General features: G+C 30.8%; 4 protein-coding genes and 1 long non-coding RNA gene across 5 annotated transcripts; 4 read left to right on the top strand and 1 right to left on the bottom strand.

Moving 5' to 3' along the window:
* Positions 1-914: 914 nt before the first annotated feature.
* On the top strand, positions 915-12,201 carry LOC134836522 (developmental protein eyes absent). The gene is made up of 8 exons (XM_063851704.1): positions 915-1,258; positions 2,520-2,590; positions 9,188-9,963; positions 10,025-10,338; positions 10,915-11,110; positions 11,255-11,369; positions 11,437-11,681; positions 11,738-12,201. The coding sequence occupies exons 1-8, from the start codon at positions 1,178-1,180 to the stop codon at positions 11,917-11,919; spliced, it is 1,980 nt and encodes a 659-aa protein (XP_063707774.1). The 5' UTR covers positions 915-1,177; the 3' UTR covers positions 11,920-12,201.
* A 1,825-nt stretch (positions 12,202-14,026) lies between these two features.
* Positions 14,027-15,051, top strand: LOC134836520 (cytochrome c oxidase subunit 5B, mitochondrial-like). The gene is made up of 3 exons (XM_063851702.1): positions 14,027-14,190; positions 14,506-14,729; positions 14,792-15,051. Exons 1-3 carry the CDS (start codon positions 14,112-14,114, stop codon positions 14,852-14,854), a joined length of 366 nt encoding a protein of 121 aa, XP_063707772.1. The 5' UTR covers positions 14,027-14,111; the 3' UTR covers positions 14,855-15,051.
* LOC134836521 (uncharacterized) lies at positions 15,020-18,326 on the bottom strand. The gene is made up of 3 exons (XM_063851703.1): positions 18,274-18,326; positions 16,286-16,877; positions 15,020-16,228 (listed from the first exon to the last, which is right to left on the bottom strand). Exons 1-3 carry the CDS (start codon positions 18,324-18,326, stop codon positions 15,095-15,097), a joined length of 1,779 nt encoding a protein of 592 aa, XP_063707773.1. The 3' UTR covers positions 15,020-15,094.
* Positions 18,327-18,336: 10 nt separating this feature from the next.
* LOC134836523 (uncharacterized) lies at positions 18,337-20,330 on the top strand. The gene is made up of 3 exons (XR_010162311.1): positions 18,337-18,497; positions 19,098-19,630; positions 19,693-20,330. It is a non-coding gene; the product is annotated as an uncharacterized LOC134836523 (long non-coding RNA).
* Positions 20,331-23,881: 3,551 nt separating this feature from the next.
* On the top strand, positions 23,882-24,997 carry LOC134836524 (GTP-binding protein 128up-like; the record flags this gene model as incomplete). The annotated part of the gene is made up of 2 exons (XM_063851705.1): positions 23,882-24,061; positions 24,122-24,997. Coding segments are annotated over exons 1-2 (918 nt in total), but the record flags the coding sequence as incomplete, so codon positions are not given.
* Between the last annotated feature and the right edge of the window lie 3 nt (positions 24,998-25,000).

Raw genomic sequence — 25,000 nt, 5'->3', positions numbered from 1 at the left:
ATGTGTGCCACACTTCTAAGAAATTTCTGCAAAATGTGTTTTTTTTGCGTTGAATTTTTTTTAAATGCTGACATTTGAAGATTTTAACGGGGCGAAAAAAAATCCGTTGATTGAGCGAGTGAACGAGTGAGTAATGTATAACAACGTTACATGTCACTGCGATGTTCCTCACATGAAAATAACAAATTGCGGGCTGCCGTTTTGTTGATCACGGGATTTTTTCAAAGATTAAATTTCTGAATTTTTTTTAAACAATTTCTGAGAATTTTTATTTTTTTTTTTAATTAATTTATTATTTAATTTTTTTTTTAAATCATTTAATATATTTTAATAATTTTCTTATTTTTTTATATTTTTTTTATATATTTTTTTTTTTAATTTTTTTTATATTTTTTTTTTTTAATTTTTATTATTTATTTTTTTTATTATATTTTTTTTTTTTTTATTTTTAATTTTTTTTTAATTTTTATTTTCCAAAAATTAAATTTTAATTAATTTAATTTTAATTTATTTTTTTTAATTAATTTATTATTTATTTTTTTTTTAATAATTTAAAATAATTTTTTTTTTTAATTTAAATATTATTTTATAATTTTTTTTAATATTTTTTTTTATTTTTTTTGTAAAAAATGAGAGAGAGAAAAAGAGTTAAAAAACCACACACGAAAGTCAAGTCATCACAGCACGCTTCACACAACGATCCTCACTTTAATCAATAATCCCTCTGCGTGAAATCTTTTATCAGTTTCTCCATCAACGATTAATTTAATTAACTCACAGTTTGTTTGGACATTTTTTACAGTTAACTCTTCTTTTATTTTTTTCTCCTCCTTTCTTCTCACTGAAGATTTCACAAAACCAAGAAAATTCCTAAAAAACACTTTTTTTCTTATTTTTTTCAGTGACTCGTAAAAGTAGTTGATTGAGTTATCGCGAGACAAAATAAAAAAAGGAATTTTTTATGTACTAAAAAAAATGCCATGAAATGATGAGTGATCCAGTGATGGTGTGCAAAAGTGGCAAAAAATCATAAAAAATTAATTTTATGCGATAATAAAAGACTTGTTAAAAAGACACAAGACGAAAATAAAGCAAAATAAAAACAAAAAAATTATGAAAATATAAAACAAACTCGCACATCAATTAAAAAACCACAGAAATTCATGTTTGTTTTGAAATGGTGACATTTATGCCTTGTAGTTATTTATCAGCACCCCGCTGTGGCCTGATTGATAAAATGATAGAGATAGAACCAAAGGTACATAAATTATTCCTTTTTAAACTTATATTTAATTATATTTTGTTTTTTCAACCATAAATTATTCCCTCTTTCTCTCTCTTTTACTCTCTTGGTCTCGTTAAGAATAATTTTTCTTATAAATTTCTTGCTTGGCTTTTTATGAATATTTACTAACAAACAAAAAAACAAAAGATTTATATGAATTTTTTAATGAAATATTGATGATGATAACTTATTTCGTGGAGATGGTAACTAATCAAATCCATAAGTTGCGTTTTTAATGAGGTCCCATGACGATACAAATCGAAAAATGTACTTAAATATGCATGAAATTTACGATATTGATGAAAAGGGATGAGAAAATTTTCGGATTTTATGTCATTTTTTGATGCAAAGGGGTCGTTAAGGGAGTTTTTAGCATCGATTGGTGGTTTCAGGTTGCGTTGAATGGGAAATTTTCACACATTAGACATTGGTTTTTGGGTTTATCGGATTTAAAACGAGATTTAAAATCAGAAAGAAAAAAAAATTAATATAAAAATATTTATTTTGAGCTCATTTTTAACAAAAAAAAAATAATAAAATATTTTTTAAAAATCATTCCGATAATCAAAAATATTTTTAATTAAAATTTTTCAATTTTTACTGATATACCTAATTTTAAAATTTATAAAAAAAAAATTAATAAATAAATAAATACCTAATTTTAATTTTTTTTTTAAATTTTCGACAACTAAAGATTTTAAAAATTTAATATAGTAAAAAAAAATAAATTTAGAATTTAAAAAAATTAGTTGAATTAAAATTTAAAGTTTTTAAAAATTCTGTTAAAAAATTTATTTGAAAAAACTAAAAAAAAATTATAAAAAAAAGTCGAAGAAATATAAAATTTTTAATTCTTTAATAATTTTAAAAATTTTGTCAAAAAAAAATTAAATAGTTGACAAAAGCTAATTTTTAAAACTTAAAAAATAAGGAAAATTTAAATAAAAAATAATTTCTTAATTTAATTTAATAATTTAAATTTTAAATTAATTTAAATATTTATAAATTAATAATTAATTTAAATTAATAAATTTAAATAAAAAATAATAAATAATAATACAAAAAAAAAATAAAATAAAAGAAAAAATTACAGAACTTGAAAAGTTTTTAAATTTTATTTTAATTTTTTTAACTAATTCTGAAAGTCAAAACTTTATCATTTAATTTTTTTTTATTCAGATTTTGAATTTTTCTAAAATTTATTTTAACTTTAAACTTTTTTTTTTATTTTCAGGCAAAACGACCCAAACTAGACACAGGTTTAACAGAACTCACAACTGATCGCAACTCAACCAATAATTTAAGGTAAATTCACATAAATTTTTGTAAACTTTCTTTTTCCCTGTAACTTGTCGCTCGTTTCGTCTCAAATTATCGAGGAAACCCTTGCAAGACAAGTTGTAACACGATCCAAACTTCTTCTTCGATTTTACTTCCAACGGTAATTATTTACCGCCTTCTTTAATGAGTCCTCAAAAAATTCTTTCCCCGAGTTTAAATTTTGAACTCAAAAAAAAAAAACAGGTGATCAAGTATCAAATTTTCTTCTATTCGAACAAATTATTATTTTAATTTTTTTTTATGCCAAACAAAAAAAAAAATCTGTCAAAAACCAGTATGGATCGTCATCAAAAAGAAAATAACAACGACAGAGAGACAGAGAGGAAAAAACGGTTATTTTGGCGAACTGAAGTTCAGTTCAGGCAGATATTTAAAAATAATTTCCTAGATATGTCGAACAAACAGAAAAAATGTGTTAAATATGATTTTTTGTTGTTGCTTCACATTTTACATTTTAAGCCCTGATCAAAACTACACGGACACGAACAACAATGCGATGCAGTAAAAATTTTTACTACAAAAGGGTGTAATTTGAGATTTTATGTTTGCTCAATTTTTTTTTGCTCTCGTTCGCTCGTTCATTTTATTTAATTTTGTATTGCATGTAAATATGCTGCTCATGATGATGATGACGTTGTTGTTGTTGTTTTTGTTATAATTTTTTTTTATATTTGCCAGTTTCCATCGTGATTTGAGTTCATTAATAGATTTCGTTGTGATTTCATTATTTTCATGCATCTTGTGTGCAATGGAGACCAAAAGAACAGAAATAATGAGGGTTTTGAATTTTTTTTATGATCTGTGTCCAAATAAATCTCGAATTCAATTTTTATGTGTTTGTCTATTTGGGCGATAAAAATAATTTAAATTTTTTATTTCACTTTAATTTGGATTTAATGCTATCACAACAAGCTTTAAAACACAGTTAAAGACACTACGGGAACAGGCGTGAGGAATTTAAAATTATAAAAAGAAAAGAAAGAGAGAAATAAAAGATTTCTTGAAACAATAACGGCTGGTACCGTTTTGTCTGCCACACACCGTTTTTGAATAGCTTTTGTAGGAAAAAATATTTTAAAATAAAAAAAAAATTATTTTGTCAGATAATATTTTCTAATTTTAAAGAAATTTTTTTTAATAAATCGTATTAATTATTTTACAAAAATTCAATTTCATTTAATTAACTTTCTTTTATCAAAATAATTAATTAGATAATAAATAATTTTTTAATTTTTTAAAAAATTTTTTTAAATTAAAAAAAAATAATTTTTTTAAATAAATTAATTTAATAATTTTATTTTGTCAAATAATTTTTTATTTAATTTTCTCTATTTTTGTCATTTAAAAAGAAATTAAAATATTTTATTTTTCTTTGAAAAAAAAATTTAATTAATTAAAATTTTAAATTATTTTTTTTAATAATTTTATTTTGTCAAATATTTTTTTTATTATTTAATTTTATTAAATAAAATTTGAAATTTTTTAAAAATTTTAATTTAATTTTATTTTTCTATAATTTAAAAAGAAATTAAAACATTTTAATTTATTTTAATTTTTTTTCTCAAAAAAAAATAATTATTTATGTTAAAATTATATTAAATAATAATTTAGTATATTTTCATAAATATTTTTTTTTATTAAGAATCAGTTATTTACTTTTTTGTTCAATTAAAAAATTAAAATAAATTCTTGGAATTCAATCTCATGCACTTGTGCTCACTTTTCCTCATTTTTCATTATTTTCTATTAATTATTTTAATTGCCTAAATTTTTTTACTCATAAAAAAAACTCTTTTTTTCAACAAAAAAAAAAAAATAAATAAATCTGTTAATTTCATGTTATCTTTATTACATGTGACACACATGACTTCTCATCTCATCTTATCTAATTTATTACCATTATCAATAAATCAAGGATTTATTTTCTTCACGTCATGTTTATCTAAATAAATTAGGGGTGAAAGATGTATGACTTTTGGGACGTCAAGTGTTTTTTATATGTGTGAACATCTGAATTTGAGAATGAAAAAGTGTTGAACATTATTTCATTTTTGTTAATGATTTATGTCTAACTTTGATATTTTCCTCTCTTTTTTTATTTCTAACGGAGATAACTGTCGAAGAAGAATTTTTATCAATATCGAAAATATGAATCAGAACGAAAGAGTCCGTGAGAAAATTCGGGCCATGTCAAAATTGCAAATTTAAATTGATTTTAAATGTGTTAAAAAGATAAAACGCTTATTTATTTAAATATTTATTCAAAAATAAAATAAATTTTAATATAATTTCATAAACGCCACCAATTCGTTCTTTTTTCTTCTCTTTTTGTTCGTTCGTTTTGTCACAAGAATTTTTGTGGATTTCAATAAATTTGTTTTTGGATGTTGAAGATTTGTTTATGAATATAAATAAAAAAAAATATTAAAAAAAAATTAAGAATAAAAATTTTAAAAAAATTGCTCAAATTTTAACTAAATTTTTATAAAAAATATTTTTTTTTGACTTAATATTTTTTTTTTATTTTTTTCTCATAAAAATTTTTGATATTTTTTGATAAAATAAAATTTTAAAATGTATCAAAAAAAAAAATTTAAATTTAAAATTTATTGATTTTACACAAAAGAGTCTTTATTTTTTTTAAATTTCTCAAAGTTTTTTACGAATAAAAAAAATTATTCGTAAAAAATTTATTCGTAAAAACTTTGAGAAATTTAAAAAAAAATAAAGACTCTTTTGTGTAATTTAAAAAGATTTCTTGCACTCGAAATAAAAAATTTTATTGATTTTAGTCAAAAAAAAAATACCTTTGATCATCTTTAAAAAAATTTAAATGTTAGTCCATTTGTCAAAATTATTCTACTAATCCAAGCCCTTAATTATTTTGTAAAAATAAAAAAAAAACTTCTCAAGATCTTTTGTCAAGAGGTTAGCATATTTTACCAAACAACACCTCTACAAACAGACATAAATTTTTAACCTCTTTTTGTTTTCTTTTCTCATTCAAACAAAAAAAAAACATTAAAATTATTTGACTTCCTTGTCTTTCTCTCGTTTTTTAAATTCATTTCAAATAAATCTCCAACCAATTTTTTTACAAAAACACATCTGTTTCCACCTTCGTCGTCTCTTCTCAACCGAGTCGCGTCGCATTATTATTCAAATAAGTTCGAAAAGGTCGATCGTTATTAAATAATATCATCTCGACGAGCGACGAGAAGAGAGAAAAAAAGTTACATGCAGTGAGTGCGCCAGAACAGACGACGACGACAAAATAGATACGGTCTTTGGCAGATAAATCAGACGACAGAAACATGTGTTTTATGCTAATTTTTATTATATTGTACCACCTTGTTTATTCCATTCTCGAACGACTCGAGAAATTATCGCATCATAAATATTGTCACAGGCCTTCATCATCATCAAAGGTTCTCCAAACATAATTTTTTTTTGTTTAATAACAACTTCAATTAAATTCCTTGTTTGAGCGCCATGCCATGCCCCTACTAATGAGATGACAAGACATTATTTGGCGCGATTCCAAGTGTTTTTAAAATGAAATTGTTACTTGTTATTATATATTAACTTGTTTTGTTGATACAGAACTTCAAGTTGTGAAAAGTAGGTAATTTGTCTTGAAATGTTGACTGATTGATGTTGTAAATGTGGCATTTTTATGTTTATTTAATTATTTTACGTTAATTTGTGAATAAATGACTGACTCACGATGACAAATGTTTTTGTGTTGTTTTCAAAAGTTTTGAAGTTGAGGAAGCCCCAAACATGTATCGACTTCACTTCCGCTGTGATTACAAATTTTTTTACAAGTGTTTTTCTAAATAACACCATAATCCGAAGAGAAACACACACACAAAATCCAATTTGTCGTCGTTTATCGTCGTCACCATCGCTCGTTGCTCGTTGTCATATAGCGTAAAAGGGACCACCAGCATTGACAACCATCACACACATTCGCTGTCAAAGGTTCTTAGATAATTGAAGCTATATTGTGGCGCGTTGCAACGTTCGTTCACTGCGCGAGATTATTTAATCATAAAACGCTAGGCTATAAATAAATAATAATTCCGATTTAAATAATTGGATTAAAGTTGTCACAATCAATTGAGTTGACAAGTTGTTTCAAAAACAAAATGTTGCTCGATGATGCCGACGGCTTTTTTAGCGAGGAAAAATCGCCAGCGCTCACGGAGTGATATTGAGATTTAATTAGATAAGTTGCAAATTGGTAGTTTTTTACTGATTTTGAGTTTTAAAATGATGAATACTAAACAGATCAAAAGATTGTGATTTGTCCGCAGGATGATGTCCCTTCAAAAATTACTCTATAGTATATTACATAATTTAATGCAAAAAAATAAGCAGATCCTTAAATTAATAACAATTCTTTTCAATTCGTTCTTAATCACTATTCGCTTCTGAAGTGCGTTAAAGTCAATGTCGTCAGAAAAGTCATTATAAAATCTAATGCAGCGCGGGATTGGGGCATTGTCGAGGTATTTCCTTGTTGTGGTTGACTGTTCAAGCGTTCTCGGATTTCTGAGGACATACTGGAGGTTCCTTTCAACGAATCTGTTTTTCATGACGCTCGACAAAATGTTGGAGCTAAGTATGTCGTGAGTGAAAGTGGCGCAATTTATTCGGAAACGGTCCTCAATAGTTGTCATGTTGAGTAAATTTAGACGATGCACATATGGGGGCAGCTTGAATACGTAAAGGATTGTCTCTATCCATTACATTGCCAATTCATTAACCTCATCACATCACCCTATTTTCATCGAAAAATAAATGGCATGACTTTTTTGATGGTTTTGTGTTAGTTAATTCAAAGTAATTCTACTTAGAACGAACTTCAATGTTTCTATGCGTTTTTAGTGCATTTGGGTATATTCAAGTGCCTCTTTGACATACCCAATCTCATTATAAATGTATAGAAACACTAAAGTTCGTTCTAAAAATTTAAGCTTAGGTTTTTTTGGACTACTTTAGGCTTAACTAACACAAAACCATCAAAAAATCTCATGCCATTTATTTTTTTGATGAAATTTTGAAGTCAGATGATGAGCTCATGTATTCCCACAATTCTAAGATCGTACTTCCTGTTTGGACAAATTTCGCAAATATGTTTGATAGTTTGAAGCTCTCCACAGTAACAGAAAGGAGAATCATACTTTCCCCATTTTCATTATTCTGTTTAACTTCAACCAGCAGTGTGGGATTTGAACTCCCGATTTTTGCATCAAATTGTTCCTGAAATAAAAAAAATAATATAGTTATGTATAGTTCGTCATTGCAAAACTTGTAAAACTCGATATATGCGATTTCTCCCATTGCCCATTCACTTGAAGATAAAAACGTGTTTCCTTCCAACTGACTGCTTCTTCATCGCATCTCCGTGATGTTGATGTGTGTGGCTCATCGTGACATCCTTCATCATCAATACATCAATTAAAAACAAGAAATTTTTATTAATGAGACCCGCAAAGTTGTTCATTCAAAAAGTTGGCAATTCCGTCGGCTATTTTTTTTTTTTTTTGATGATGTGCTTCAACGAAATTTGATCCAAGCGAAAGAGTAAGGTGTTGTACATCTTTTCTTTAACCAGAAATCATTAGTAACCCAAAAAATGTCTGTTTATCGAATACACACACGCGCCAGAATCTAATTTCATGTCGAATTTCGATCAAATTTCTTCTGCTCCGTAAAAAAGAGAATTCTTTCATTCAAAAGAGACGAACCTGTGTCTGTCATCACTCGCGAGAATCTGAAAGTAATCATAATTATTAGTGTTTGGTGTTAAATGAAAAGTAAAAAGGATAGAAATTGGTTCAAATTAGGAGATAAGATAGATTTATGAACCAGATAAGATGTTCAAGCCAAAAGTCAAGTACCGATAATTTTTTTTTATGAGAATCCACACATGTGTTTTTTTTAAAGATTTTAAACGACATACAGCGATGTGAGTTGTTGTTCGCCATGCAAATAGACATATTAAAGGATGTTCAAGCAGCTGGTATCTTCACACAATTCTTCACTATTATTTCCTTTTTTTGTAAGTTTTTTTTTTGTTGTTAAAATGTCAATAATAAAAGAAGCTCATGATGAAGAGTCCATTAGAAAAAAATTTTGCATATGTGTCGCACTTAAGATTTTTTTTTTTGGACAAGGAACATTCGTTTTTATTGTTTTCCGAAGAAAGAATAACATTCATTATTTTTATTAACATATTCGACCTGCTTGGTTGTGTCTTTCTTCGGAATGTAGATACTTACTGACGTTATTCTAGGAGGCTGCGTGTCAAGCAGGCAAGAAAGTTGGTTTTAATTTATTCTTTCCATATGTTTTGCGCTTCAATTGATTGTTCAATACCAAATCGATTCTAGTTGGTTGGTGACACTTGTAGTGAAAAGACGTTTTTTTCTCGTGATTTTAAATGTGTTCGACTTTGATGCAGCCCATTGGGCTGGTTTTACTTCCTTTGTAAGATTTTTTTTTTCTCATAATTTTTTATTAATTAAAATTTGTCATTTTTTTTCTTTGCAGACAATGCTCACAACAGATCGACGCAGCTTCATATAACGCTCCAAACAGGATTTTGTACAATGCGACAACATCCACGAACAAAGGTTTAATCGAAGGCAGTAGTAGTAGTAGTTCGGGCAGCATAAATTTATCGACACATCATCCGATCATCGGAGGCGGCAGCAATAACGCGCAATCCTCATCGTCCATCTCTGCGATCGGAAGCACCAACACCGAGGGAGGAATGTCCCATTGGATTAATGACACAGCAACAGCGGTAAAATCGGAGATTCGAAGTCCCGGCTTGGGTGAAACGGCAACAGCAACAGCCAACATTACGTCAGCACATCTCGACACGGCAGCACTCTTCTGCAGCTCAAATTCCTCGCCTCTCGTTGATCCGCTCCAAGCGCCCGGCAGCACGTACGATCACTCGAAACAGGATTACTACAATTACTACAACAGCATGCAGCAATACACACCGTCATTTTATTCCTCATACACACCATATCCGTCGAGAACTAGTACAAAATTACCGTCGCCCAATGCGTATCTGACGTCGGGCAGTGCGTATGCGACAAACAACAATTCCGCGCAAATCTACTCTGGTTACGCGGGTTATCAGAGTTTTAGTCAATTTAGTTCGCATGCTGCGGCGGCAGCGGCGCAACAAGACTATCCGGCGTACTACAACGATTACAGCAATTATTACGCAACAGCGCCGGGATATTCGCCGTATGTTGGATCTCCAAGTAGCAGTGGGAGTCAAAGTTTTCACACATCCGCTGGATTGTCAGGTACCCGTTTTATTTTTCTGAATTCTGAATTAAATAACTAAACAACAAATTTTCCCTTTAGAAAGTCCCTCGGATCTGCATCACACGGCGACAACTCCAACACTTTTAGCTCATTCGCATTCCCCGCATTCGCCACTGTCAATTTCCCCGAATAACACTCCAGCTTCGACCAAATCAACGCCAAGCAAATCTGGGCGAGCTCGTGGACGACGACATGCTCAACCAAGTCCCACACGAAGTATCGCTTCGGATGCGGGAAATTCCACGACTGAAGCTGTCAAGCAACCTGAACGCGTTTTCATATGGGATCTCGATGAAACTCTGATTATCTTCCATTCGCTTCTCACGGGCACGTACGGAAATAAATATGGCAAGGTAAGTTTTTGTAATCATTTAGGCCGCTCCAAATCAAAAATAAAGTCCGATGCCCCATTTCCCAAAGTCAAAAATGGGGCAAAATAAAAAAAAAAAGTTAAAAATTTCATCAAAATTGATCGTTTTTTGGTGTATTTTCATAATTTTTCAAGACATTTTCAAAGAAATTTATGAAAAATTTTCAATTATTTTAATTTTTGTTTTGAAAATCATATTTTAACTTGAATTTTCTTCTCTAAAAAAATTTTTCATAAAATTACTGAATTTTTTTTTCAAATTTTTTTGACAGTTATTTTTTATGAAATTTTAATTTTTCAATTTTTAACTTAAAATGATCTTAAATCAATTTTTAATTTGAAAGTTTCAAAGAAAATTATTAAAAAACAACAAAAATGTTGATCAACGATCAAAAATTGCTAAAATTTTGTCATTTTGTATGAAAATAAGTATTTCAAATTTTTTTTTTTTTTATTTTGCCCCCCATTTTATTTTCAAAAATTTTGGACTTTATTTTTGATTTTCATTTGGAGCGGCCTTATCTGAAAGAAAAGAAATTAAAGATTAAATGAAATTTAGGAACCAAACCAAATAATTCAGCTCGGCTATCGCATGGAAGAGATGATCTTCAACTTGGCCGACACAAATTTCTTTTTCAACGACGTGGAAGACTGTGATCAGGTACACATTGATGATGTATCGTCAGACGATAATGGGCAAGACCTCTCCGCATATAACTTCACAACAGATGGTTTTAGCACAGGACATGCACAAGGTAAGAGCTTTCTTGTTTGTTTGCACATCCATTAATAAATTCGACTTTTTCGTATGGAGTGTCCTTATAGACAAACACATTTTGTTGTTTGGCAACGACAAAAGCGAACAAATATTGACTTTTTTATTATTTTTGTTTGGTTAGGTGCACCCCCGAACTTGTGTTTGCCGAATGGAGTGCGTGGCGGCGTCGATTGGATGCGAAAATTGGCTTTTCGTTACCGCAAGATAAAGGATACGTACAATTCCTACAGAAATAAGTGAGTAAAGTGGCGTTTCGCAGTGATATTTGAACAATTTCTTACCTGAAATCTCTTATTTTCTCAGTGTTGGAAGTCTCTTGGGACACGGAAAGCGCGATCAATGGTTGCAATTACGCAGCGACATCGAAACATTCACAGATCATTGGCCAAGTTTGGCATTGAAGTGTCTCCGGATGATCGATCAACGCGAAAACTGCGTCAATGTACTTGTGACAACCACACAATTAGTTCCTGCATTAGCAAAAGTATTACTTTTCGGTTTAGGCGAAGTTTTTCCAATCGAAAATATTTATAGTGCAACAAAAATAGGTAAGATTTTACTGTGAAACTTTTCTTCAATAAATTTTTAAAAAATCCAATTTTAGGCAAAGAATCATGTTTCGAACGCATCGTCACCCGATTCGGACGAAAGAGCACATATGTCGTTGTCGGTGATGGTCAAGACGAGGAATCCGCTGCGAAAACTCTCAACTTTCCATTTTGGCGAATTTCGGGTCACAGTGATATCAGAGCGTTGCAAACGGCATTGGAAATGGGATTTTTATGAAGGAAAAAAGCTCAAAATCTTATTCGCAGGCTGACCAACTTCATGGTTTCCAACTTTCAAAAACTTTTTCACTAATTGTATAAACAAATAAAGTAATTAGATAAAATTATTACTAAAATATAAATAAAACATAACATTAAGTCTATTCAATTTTAACAGCAAAAATTTTATCAAAAAGTATCAAATTATCAAAAACAAAAAATATTAGAGTAAAATTATTAGATGTAGGTGTAATTTATGCTTTTACGATAAATTTTAAAAAGTTAGATGATAATTAAATGAAAGGAAAGTACATAAAATAGTAACTATGACCCAGTTATATTTAAAAAAAATGATAAAAATAAAGAAAAATATTCAAAAAGAAAAAATTGATGAAAAATCTTAATGACTTAAGCCACAAATTAAAGCTTTTTGTGAGTTTTTTTTTGCTATTAAACCCTTTAAAAAATAAGTTTCAATTCTTCATAGGATATGTTCTGCTGTTTCTTTTGCTTCAAAGCAAATTCTGCATTTAGGTGATCCTCTGTAAAAAATTTTTCCTATGTTATTTCAAAGCAAAAAAACTTACAGGAAAATTAATGATTTTTGTCAAATTTGCTCAGGCCCTAATTTCTTAGAACAAAATTCATTAAAATAGGCCCCAAAATTGTTGAAAAAGGCTTTATAGGCTGATTGGTTTGACATTCATATTAAGCAACTATTTGCTCTTTTTGGAGATCTCCAAGATACAAATGAATTCACATTACTTGACAGATTTCTTCCTTGATCTTCTCAATATCTTGTGTTTTCATCGATGTGCTATTAAAAATTGCAATTTATAATTAGCTTAGGCCCGTCCAAATAAAAATCAAAAATAAAATCCAAAATTTTTGAAAATAAAATGGGGAAAATAAAATTTTTTGAAATTATATTTTACAAACTGACAAAATACAAAATGACAAAATTTTTAACTGTTTTTAAGTGTTAAATATTTTTTATTTATTTTTTTTAATTATCTTTTTTGAAATTTGCTAATTTAAAATAGATTTCACAATATTACATTTTAAAAATCAAAGAAAAAAAAATTCATGAAAAATAATTGTCAAAAAATTTTGAAAAATAAATTCAGTAATTTTCTGAAAAATATTTATAGAGAAGAAAATTCAAGTTAAAATAAATTAATAAAATAATAATTAATAAATTAGGCGAATAAATTTAATACTTTCATTTTTTGTTCCATGAGGATTTTCTCGAGGGGGGGGGAAATAAAAAAATAAATATTTTTGAATTTTTTGTTTGTAATTTTTTAACGTTTTTAGACGTTAAACGTTGATTTTTAACATTTATTTAATTTTAGTTTATATTATTTTAAAATTTGAACTTAAAAGTAAAGAAAAATCAACAAAATCTCCCAAAAAAAAAATTTTTTGAAAAAAAAAAATTTGGTCACGTGACTTGTCTTAATTAAGCAAATTTCTTTGGTTTTGTGTATGATTTAACGGTAAACAGTAATTTTTCATGATTTTTTAATATAAAAATTCCAAAATATGTCAAAAATATTTGTATTTTATATTTAATTTTTATTTTTCCCCCTGAATTTTTTCGACAAAATCGGAGGGGGGGTGACAAAAAATGGATAAATTAAATTTATTCGCCTTAACATAAATTAATAAAAATTGAAAATTTATTGAAAATAGACGGAAAAAACGGTAATTTTTGATGAAATTTTCATTTTTTTTTTTAATTTTGCCCCATTGAATTTTCTAAGGTAACTTTTAAAATTCTTGGGGATCTGGATACAAATGAATTCATTTTTACCGCATTTTTGATTGATTCATTCTGACATCTGAAAAGAAAATTTTAAAGCTTATTTGAGATTTTTGTGAATTTTTATCAATTTTGAATCCAATAACGGTAAAATTCCCGCCATTTATCACACACAATCCGTACAGCATATGCAAGCTCGTCTCTGATTGGTTCTTCTCATTTCTATACTCCTCATTCGCATCAAAACTTTTTTCGCCTTGGGTCTCTCGTACGCTGTACGATTTCTATAGCGACAATTAGTTAAATTATGTCACGTGGGTCTAAAAGTTTCACATTTTCATACGTCTCTTCTTTTACAGCCCATTCGCAAGAAGTTTCCTTCTGTCTTCAAGAAAATTTTCATTTCTCTCACACAAAAAAAAATCTAACGAAATAATTTGGCGAAAATGGCCTCGTTGTGTGGACGATTGGTACTGAATGCTGCTCGACGAAATGTCACCTACACATCGGTGCGATTCTGCAAATGTAAGTAATGCACCCAAAGCCTTTGGAACGCGAAAAATCAACTTTGATAAAATGGCTAAAAAATTTTTTGATGTGTGTTCGTGTAGTTACGTAATGTTATTTTTGAGAATTTGACCAAAATATTTGGGAATTCCCTCAGAAAAGTGTCGCAAATCGCGAAAAGTCTTTGTCGCAAATGCTTTTTCGGGCCGGTTAGGACTGTAAAAGCTCCGAAATCGCTAAAATCGCGACGCGACAACATCTGCGGAACATTTTATAGGTTACATAAATATCGATCAAAGGAGAATTTTTCTAATGTTTTTGTTTCATCTTCAGCTACCAGCATGGGAGATCCCCTCGATCACGCTACCGGTATCGAAAAGCGTGAATTATTGGCAAAATTGGCAGGAAACGACGATCCCTTCATGATGAAGATCATGAAACGCGGCCCAGGCACAAAGGAGAACCCCAACTGTATTCCATCAGCATTCGAAGCCCGTCTTATTGGTTGCATATGTGAGGAAGATCAAATTCGTATTCAATGGATGTGGCTTCACCAAGTAAGAATTTCCTCCGAAATTTGTGTTAAATCTGAAATTAATTATTTTTTTCCGTCTTTTAGGGGCAAGAAAAACGCTGTGAGTGTGGCCATTGGTTTAAGTTAGTCGAAAAAACTCCCGTTTAAATACAAAAAACTTTAAAAAATCGTTAATAATTAGCAATTGTATGCAGAAGCGCGCGATAAGAGCAAAAACGATCCTTTCTTTAGTCGTTGCGTGTGTATAAAAACCTAAATGAAATTTAAATAAACCATAAATTCAGCAAAAAATAAAAAAAAAAAACATGAATGTAGTCTACAATAAAAGCGAAAAATTACGAAAATGTCTTTTGGAAGCCCTCGACACCCGAAATTTTTCTTCGTTTATTAACGGAAACCCATCGAAGGTGACATATTATTGAAAGAATTTCTCTCGCTCTGCTCCTCAACGTCCAAAAATCGCTGAATTTGCGCTCTCGTGTGTCTTCTGGGTGTTTTCGTTGTTGGTTGAATATTGGAAAAGCGTTTTCGGCTGGAAGGTGCGACGGGAGTCTTGAGCAATTCTGTAAATTCTTTCGCTAAAGTGAGTCCGATTGGCTCATCTTCGTCCTGATCATGCAAAATTCTATCAACAGCTCCTTGCATCGTTGGTGTCAAGTCTCGTTGATCAAATGGAAGATGTCGGAGGATTCTTGGGCGTTTTACGACAGTTTGGGTATTGTCATCGTCAGCACAGAAGAAAGTTGTTGGAGTATTTGTGTCGATTAGTTGAACTTGTATTGGAGCCACGGAGCGTTTTTGAGGTGAAGGAGTCTGATTTTCCTGATTTTTCTTACTTAAATCCTCATTTGAAAGGTCAAAATCTTCAGGGACGCTTGAATTTTTTTCAGTTTCTTTAGAAATTTCAGTCTCGTTGATTTTTTGAGTCTCATTATCAGTGAAAATTTTTTCTGGACCACTCGATGTGTCCTCCTCAATTGAAGAATCTCCATATAAATCTTTAATTATTTTCAAAATTTTACATTCTGTCGATGTTTTGGTGTCATTTTTCAGCCAATTTTCGATATTTTCAACAGTTTCTACCTCCTGTGCTTCAACTATATCGATAAAATCTTTTTCTTCGAGCTCACTGACTTCGTGAAACTCACAAACTTTATTCTCAATTGTTGGAATGTGATAATTTTTGACAGTAGTTCCATCGATAAACTTTATATCTGGACTCAGTGATGTCGCATTTACGATTTCTTCGTTGAAAAATCTCCTCAAAACACGTTCAACGTTCGTTAGAGAGAAGTTTTCCTTGTAATGTGGTAAGAAAGAGCTTATGACGATGTCCAAAACGTTTGACTTTCGGAATTTTTCGTACGTTAAGACTGTTTTGAAGATAATTTCTTCGTGACAGGTTCCGTTGCACCATTCTTTGTAAAAATTTTCGGCCAGTTCTCGTTCTGTTCTTCCATCTAAGTAGTACTTTTTGACAATTTCTGTCACATTTGAGTCCTCCAGGAACATTTTAAAGCGCTAAAATTTAAAATTTTTATCAGATTTTTGTCTGTAAAAAAAATTTTCGAGACTTACCTCTTTATAAAATTCATTTTCGTCTTCAACTAAGACCCATTCGTCGTTCAACTTCCATTCCGATCGAGCTTTTTTGTACTCTTGCCAATTTGGAATTATTTTTTTCAACGTTTTCCAATCATTGTTGAACCAATTTTCGAAGTAAATCCCCGAATACGATGCTTCGTCGCTTTGCAATTGTTGCGGCGTCAAGTATTTGAACATCAAATCGAAGTAATTTGAGAAATAAAAAATTATATCAAAGTCCAGTTGATGTCTCATGATGAATTTTCCCTTGTGAACCTTTTTAATTTCTGCCAAACGGATCATCGTGTCGTTCCGACGAGCAATATGCTTCTCTATATTTTTAAATACAAGTTCAGCGGACTTTTTTTCAAGTACTTCCAGCGTAGTTGAATCATCGTATAATGCCATGTACCCCCAATCCAGTACATGATTGTTCGACTGAAGGCTCACACTGCATTCCTTCGTTATTCCGTGTTTCCTTAACAATTCGCGATCCCGATGCCTTTGGACAACTCCGTGTTTCATCAAGAGATTCAGTTCAAGTTCATCGCGTTCCGATGGGAATGAGAGATATAGCGCAGGAATGCTATAACGTTCGATCGAGGATGATTTGGAGTTCCATAGAGCTTTTCCAAGGCATCGATGCAATAATTTGTCTCAAGTTTTGATGACAAAGGTGCGTTTTCGGTGTAAACTCGGAGATTTTCGAGAAAATCTGAATGAGTTTTTAACAGCTCGATTTGTTTCTTTAGTTTGTAAGGTTTGTGATGTGAACTAATTTTCGTTTCTTTCGTCTTTTTTGATGATGGACCGGGATTTTTTACTGTTTTACGAGATTTATTCGTTCTTCGAGACATTTCAATAGATTTTTTTGTTTATTTTTAAACCGTTAAACGGTTTGATGTCAAATTCGAAATGCATTCCGAATATGAAAAAATGTTTTAAGTTGGTTTAGATGTCTGTCCGTGGCATATTGTAAATTTTATTTTTTTTTTGTTTAAAAATTTTCCATATTATTAATTATTTTGAACATTTTTGGATTTTTTATAAAATCCAATATGATTAATTTGATAAATGTTTAATTATTTTTTCCCTAATACAAATTTCAGATATCTGAAAAATTTCAATTTTTTAATTTCAGTATTCAGTCACTAAATGCATTATGAAATCTGTGTTAAAACCGTTTCTGTTAAAATAATGTTCCGTAATGGATAAAATTTTTAACAAAAAATTCTTTTTTTATCATATTTCAAATATTTCACAACTTAAATTGTTCATAATATTGTGGATGGAATGAAACTCTTTGTTATAGTGTCAAAAATATTCAATTTTGAATAAATTTGTATTTTGTGGAAAATCTGCAGAAAATGTACTTTCCGATCCGATATATGCTCTTCTAAATCGAGACAGAAATTTTTCTAATGTAAGACTCTCGTCTTTATCATGTAAAGCGCTCACACACGTTGTGTCCGTTTTGGCTCGGCAATTCAGGCTTTGAAGGTATAGACGAAATCCAATCTGTTTGTCATCGATGGGCTTTAATCCATAAGCCAGTTCAGATCATTTTCGGTTTGGCATTTAAAAATCATTGAATCTTCACTAAAAACGATACCTTACCTTATTATCCTTAAATTCAGGATAATATATTTATTATCGGTTGTATTATTTATCTCGCTGTGGTCTAAAGACCTTTGACAAAATCATTCAAAAGAAAACACTTTGACGACGTACTTTGTTGAAGCTTTTGCATATATCTTTTACGTTGAAAATTTGTAATTGACCTAAAACTAAAATTTAGAATTTTCATATTTTTTTTTAAATTCAAAAACAATAGAAAAATTAAAGTAAATATTGTACTTTTTTCTTATAAATTCATCCTAAAATTATCTCCTTTCAAATAAAAACAAAAATGCGCTCAAGTCCTCTAAAAAAATTTCAACTTGACAACTTTTTATCTAAAACTCAAAATCCAAGGTACTCACCTCAAGTGTTTGCGGATCGTCGAAAAGCAATACAAGACTCTCGCAGCTGACATTTGGAGAGTAGTCTATTTGAGTAGTGCAATGAAGTCGACTTAACAAGAAAAAAGAAAGAAAAAAAAAATAAATAAAATTATTTGTGACACAAAAAAACATTCAAAAAATATCAAAATAATTGAAATAAACTGCTTGTAGTCATGGTACACATGACCGTTTGGTTCAAAAAGGTGAGAAAGTGCCCAAAAAGTGAAAAGAAAGCCTAAAAAGTTTGACATTGCATTTTCACTTTTTTTTTTCGTCAATTTTGGACTCACTTCGTAGTGTGAATTGTGTACGAGAGTATGAGTGATTTCAGAAATTTTTAGGGACTTTTTCTATTTTTAAATCGCAGTAAAAATGCCAATGAATCACGAAAACACATTACAAGTCACTTGACTTTTTCTCGGAAAATTTGGAATGTGAAAAATTTTTCATTTTTTTTTTTTTACAAGGAAATGAAAGCAGGAAATTTATGGTGACAACAAAAAAAAAACGAAAAACGACTCAATCAAAGCCAGATTCTCGAACAAATCAAAATTGAACAATTTAAAATCAATTCAATTGAATTTTATTGTTTTTGTGTCCATAATGAGAGCCTTGATGAGCTCGTTCGCTTGCACTTTGTACAAATTAAAAATTGCTCACACAGCGTAACACAGCTCATAGCTGCGTACATTCAAGTTGAAATTGGGTTCAGCTGCACTGAAAAAAATTGTACGAGTTCGCGAGAGTGGAAAATTACTCAAATGCACCGGGAACTCATCTCATTTTTTGCATTTTTCTTGCAGGAACCGTAGAACATTGCACTAGTTTTCGTTAGCAGAGCGAGAGAGAGTGAAAAAAAAAGTGAATCGCATCGCGTCAAGTAGTCTTCGTTGCACGTCAATCACTTTGTAGCTTCATGATCTCACACTTTGAACGCGTAATTATGGGATGCGCTTCAACCCTAAACAAGCAGATGACCACAAATGGCAATAATCAGCTCCCCTCTGGCGACATGTCCGCCCTTTCCGATGGCGCATCATCGGAAATTTTGTGCAACGGCAGGGGGGAGTGCGACAACGGAACCTGCATTTGCGAAATTCGGTACAGCGGCGACGAGTGCAGGGCCTTTAATTTGCCCTATCACGCGGGCGTTTCGTCCGTTTTTTATTGCGTCGCGCTCTTCTCCCTCATACAACTGCTGATTTGTATTGTGGCAGAGTACCAGCGCCTCAAGCGACCCTCCATCGTGCGAGCATGCAGACTTACAGCACAAAAACTCTTGTATTTTATTGTCTTCTTGGCGGCATTGCTGAGGGGCGCCTATTTTACGACACCTGTAAGTAAAAAAAAATAATTTCTTTGAGTTTTTTTTAATTTATTTAATTTTTTTACGAATAGGAGACTTTACAACCAAGTTGGACGGCTTATTTTATGTCAGCCTACTACCCATTACTCATGACTTGTGCATCGCTCGTCGTTTGTCTATGGGCTGAGGTAAGTTTCAACCATTTTCTTTCAATTTTTTACCTTTAAAGGCATCATAAATGGAAATTTTCGCGATTTTCTCAACCCAAAAGCTCATAAAACGAAAGAACAAAAGGAATAAAAAAAAAACAAAAACATTTTTTAGCGGTCAAAAAATCGATTTTGATTGACCTTGTGCGAAAAAGTGAAAATAAAATAGCCACTAATGTTCATTTTCCCCTTAAAATTCATCAAAACATAATTTTGAACATTTTTACCGACCTCAGACAATATTTGAGTGACTTCAAAAAGTGTCAAAAACCTTGTCCTTCAATAAAACCTACGACTTATCTTATCAATTTACCAGAAATTGGCCACAACTCTATCGCCAAACTATTTCGACACAGACAAAACAATTGAAAATAATCAAATTCATAGACACATCGTTGTTTCACTCATAAAAAGTAACTATTTTCATAACAACTACCTGCTTCCGTTGACAGTTTTTATGACTTCATCGTGCTTCGCGGAGGTATTTCCATTCCAAAAAATTTCAAATTTAACAAAATTTGCGGTGAAAAATGTAAATTCTTATCTCTCAAGTACAAAAATTAAATCCGTTCGTCTTTAAACACCCATTTTGTGTGTGATCCATGTGTTGAGGTACGCGCGCGATAATGAATAGCAACATTTGTTTGATAACAATGCCGAGTTCATTAATTGTCGTGTTTGTTCTAGAAGAGAAAACAACGGAAAAAAAATAAAAAATAAGTGAAGCACTTAAAAAACAATCAATGTCTTTGATGACGAAGACTTGGGTCGATTGAGTGCATGAGCACCAATTTAAGCCCATATGTGTTTAAATTTGTTGTGACATCGTGACACATCGTTTATCATATTTTTTTTTGTTTCGTGAATTTTTTGTCATTTTTCGCGGAAGTTTCGTTTTGTTGGACTAAAGGATTTCATTGTTGTTAGTTGAATTTGGCTTTTTAATCGAAATAGAAATTTTCGAACTTTACGAAGAATTTTCGAAAAAAAGTTCGAACTCGACTTTTCAAATTTTCGAAAAATCTTCAATAATATATTTGAATAAAAGTTCGAAAAAAAATTAATTTAACTTTGTTTTTTATTAGAAATAGAAAATTTTTTAAATTTACGAAAAATTTTCGAAAAAAAAATCAAATTCGAGTCGAATCATTCGACTTTTCAAATTTTCGAAAAATGAAAGTTCGAAAATGATTACATTTAATTTTAGGAAAAAATGTCTCAAGAATTTTCGAAAATTCAATAGAAGTTAAAAATTTTCGAATTCGAACTATTTTCGAACATTATTTCGAAAACTAAAATTGAATTTGAAATTTTATTCAAAAACGTTAGAGAAATTAAAGGAATTTTCGAACATCTTATTCGAAATATAATTTTTTTATTCATTTTTGACGCAATTAAAAAAAAACTCTTCAGGTTTAAAAAAAATTAAAAAAAAAAATCTTATATTATAATTTCGAAAATAATCTCAAATTTTCGAAAAATATTATTTTATGAATTTTAAAAATATTTATTAATTAAAGCATCGGTAAAAATAGTTTAAAATTTAAATTCTTTTATTCAACTGGTAAAAAAAATTAAAAATCATAGAAAAAAGTTAAAAATAAGGAAAAATATCTCAAAAATTTAATTAACCCAAATATTTATAAAATTCCACATTTTTACAAAAAATAAGCTATTTTCATTCAATTAACGAATGAAAATTAAAATTACATAAAATTCTTTTAATTACTGCTCTATAGCGTTGGCACACTTTTCACGTTCGTACACACCACATTTAACGTCGCTCTTCATCCCAATTCAAATCAATTGAACTAATTGTCGGAACGATGCATTACAATAAGTTTTTTTTTGTACACAATTCTCATATTTTACGAACGAAGTGAGATGATGTCATGTTCATTTGTAACAATTAAGCACAAGAGTGAGAGATATTTTTGAATTGAATCCATATCAATAGAGTTTCCAATAGTAAACAAACAAACACTTTGTGATGCGATCGCTCAGCTAAATGATTTAATCGCGACCGTGCAACGTGCGAAGAGGTTTTTCGGCTGTCGTCATTGCCACTCATTTTGCAACGCGACATGCAACGTCAACCGAATAATTTATTCCCGACCGCAAATTAGCTTAAAAGAGTGCGAGTTTGACTTGAAATTCCATGCAAATTAGCAACTCATTTAATTTTTAGCAGGCAATTTTTCGGATGCTGACCCACTTTGCGAACGTGCAAAAATGAGCGAGAGTTGAAATTAAACAGCAGCGTTTCTCGTTGAGCGTTTTTTTTAAAGCAGACATTCGTTGATATTTATAAACACTTGACAAATTACACAAATAAACATTTATTTCTAGAATGCAGCCCGTGCTTATTGTGCAATAATAAATGTATGTAACATCTGTCTGTCAAGACGAAAAATTTTAGCTCGCAGTACATTTTAGGGTCAGGTGAACTTTTTATCGATAACAATTTTTGGAGTTGAGACTTTTTTTTTCCACGTAATACCATGGAATTATCTTGTCATGTTTTTGGCGTTATCTTATCGCGTAATTTACGGCTGTTTAATGTTAATTTTTGAGATTTTTATCAGCTTTTTTTAGAGGAAGAAGCCACAAAAGTATAACTGCTGTCGTTGTTGCTATTTTATTCATTGTTGGGAAACAAAAAGAAAGAGAAGCTAAAGTAAATAAAGAGATTTGCTTTCCTACCTAGTAGATCTAAAATTAAACGAGCGTTTATCGTTTTCTAGACGATTCAATGTAAATATTTACAATGTCGAGTGATAATATTGTTTTTTTTTGCGGGAAAGTGAAACGCGGTTGCAAAAAAGGGTTCTTATGAGATTTGTTTGATTTAAAAAAAAAAACAATTTCAAGGTTTGATTAAGATAAATTAAGTCTCTAAGGAATTTTGGTATGTTCATTATGAACACGCAAATGACATGAGAATTAAGTAAATAGAAATTGCAATGTGACTCGTGTTTATAATAATAATAATAATTTAATAAAAGTTTTCATATCCTGATGTCCGAAATTTTCAATTAACTTATTGCCTCGTATAAAATTTATGATAATCTCATATATTGTACTAAGCAACTTCTTCTGTGTGGTTTCATGCTTTTCTACGCAATGCACTTTGAAATAGCTAAGACTAAAATTTTACGATCGGATTTATCTATTGATGTATGCTTCGTATTAGAACGATATTTCATGCCAAAATGCGACTGTGGAAGGAGCTACGAAACGATCGACCATATTCTTTGTGACTGTCATTTGCTGATAGGAGATCTGGCATCCGAACTACAACAAGCAGGAATTGATAAAAACACCCCCATACGTGACATCCTTGGATGCAGGAAGTTTGACGCCCTCCCGATAATCGTCAGTTTTTTTGAAGGAAACAAGAACTCGTTGTTAGATTTGATACCAGAGGAGTCAATAACTTCGGTCAGTTTCAACTTTCAAATAAGATTATACGATTTGGTAACGGTTACAGGGCACTTCAGTGATAAGTCTTGGCAACGTCACAAGCAACATGTTCATGAAACCGGAAGAAGTTGCAGAATCTACTTTCGCTTGTGATCTAAATTAAAACTTGAAACTTTTTGAGTTAGGTTCTTTATCAAAAGTTTATTTAGTCTCGTTGATTCATGAAATTTTCCATTCATTCTCATTAAATTCAATTAGGATTGTCAGACAGATTTATGAGACGATAACCTTTGCCTCTTTTTACATATTAAAATGTACATCAAATAGAAAGGAGCTCTGATGCAAGTCAAAAAAGCTGGTTTAAGACATTTTGATTGCACGATTTTAATTTTTATGGTTCTCCAAAACTACGAGGTTTTACTTGAAGTTCCTTTAGTTATCCACAATAAGCCCATTTGGTTTGCTTCGTTAGGAAAATGTTCAATTCGTAAACTATTCTAATTATCTTAAAAGCTACATTTATATTTTTTAGAGCTTCCTTAAAGAGCTTCTTAAATCAATTCATTTTTCTCCCAAAATAAACCCGGCTAATTTTCAATTTTTATAAGCACAGTGCGCAATAGACATTTTTCTGTCAAACCGTACACTCCGAACGTCATACGTAACAGCTGTTCCATCTGACACGTTTTTCTGTACGGCAATTTCAATTATTTTTCTTACATTTTTTCAAATTCTACATCGACTTTAGCCTTTAATTTAGTTCCTCTGAAATCTTTTGGTATTCAAGATGAGTACAATATTGGAGAAAATTGCTCAAATCGAGTCCGAAGTACGTATTTCGTATTTTTCCCATCTCGTACAAATCTTTAAAAACACAAAATTTCCATAGATGGCTCGTACTCAACGTAATAAAGCAACAGCCGGTCATTTGGGTTTATTGAAAGCTCGCTTAGCGAAATTGCGTCGGGAGCTTATTACGCCAAAAGGAGGCGGCGCAGCCACTGAACAAGGCTTCGAAGTTGCAAAGACAGGGGACTCCCGTGTTGGGTTTGTGGGCTTTCCAAGTGTAGGAAAATCGACCCTCTTGTCTAATTTGGCGGGTGTATACTCTGAAGTTGCTGCTTATGAGTTCACAACGTTGACAACGGTGCCGGGATGCATCAAGTACAAAGGAGCGAAAATTCAGTTGCTCGATTTGCCCGGGATTATTGAAGGTGCTAAAGATGGCAAAGGTCGAGGTAGACAAGTTATTGCTGTTGCTCGAACTTGCAACTTGATCTTTATGGTCTTGGATGTTCTGAAACCGCTGCATCACAAAAAGCTGCTCGAACATGAGTTGGAAGGCTTTGGCTTGCGATTGAATAAAAAACCTCCCAATATTCACTTCAAAAAGAAGGAAAAGGGAGGTTTAAATTTGAACATGACCGTCAGCCAATCAGAGTTAGACTTGGATTTAGTCAAATCCATTTTGTCTGAATACAAAATTCACAATGCTGACATTACGTTACGATGTGATGCAACTGCAGATGACTTAATTGACGTTATTGAAGGAAATCGGATCTACATCCCTTGCATCTATGTCTTGAATAAAATTGATCAGATCAGCATAGAGGAGCTAGATGTCATCTATAAAATCCCACATTGTGTTCCCATTTCGGCGCATCATCATTGGAATTTCGATGATTTATTGGAAATTATGTGGGAATACTTGAAATTAGTTCGAATTTATACAAAGCCCAAGGGACAATTGCCTGATTACAGTTCTCCG

Source organism: Culicoides brevitarsis, unplaced genomic scaffold (genome assembly GCF_036172545.1).
Source record: "Culicoides brevitarsis isolate CSIRO-B50_1 unplaced genomic scaffold, AGI_CSIRO_Cbre_v1 contig_53, whole genome shotgun sequence".
Taxonomy (NCBI): Eukaryota; Metazoa; Arthropoda; class Insecta; order Diptera; family Ceratopogonidae; genus Culicoides; species Culicoides brevitarsis.
Note: the sequence above shows the minus strand (reverse complement) of the source record. Positions and strands in the feature narration are given on the sequence as shown.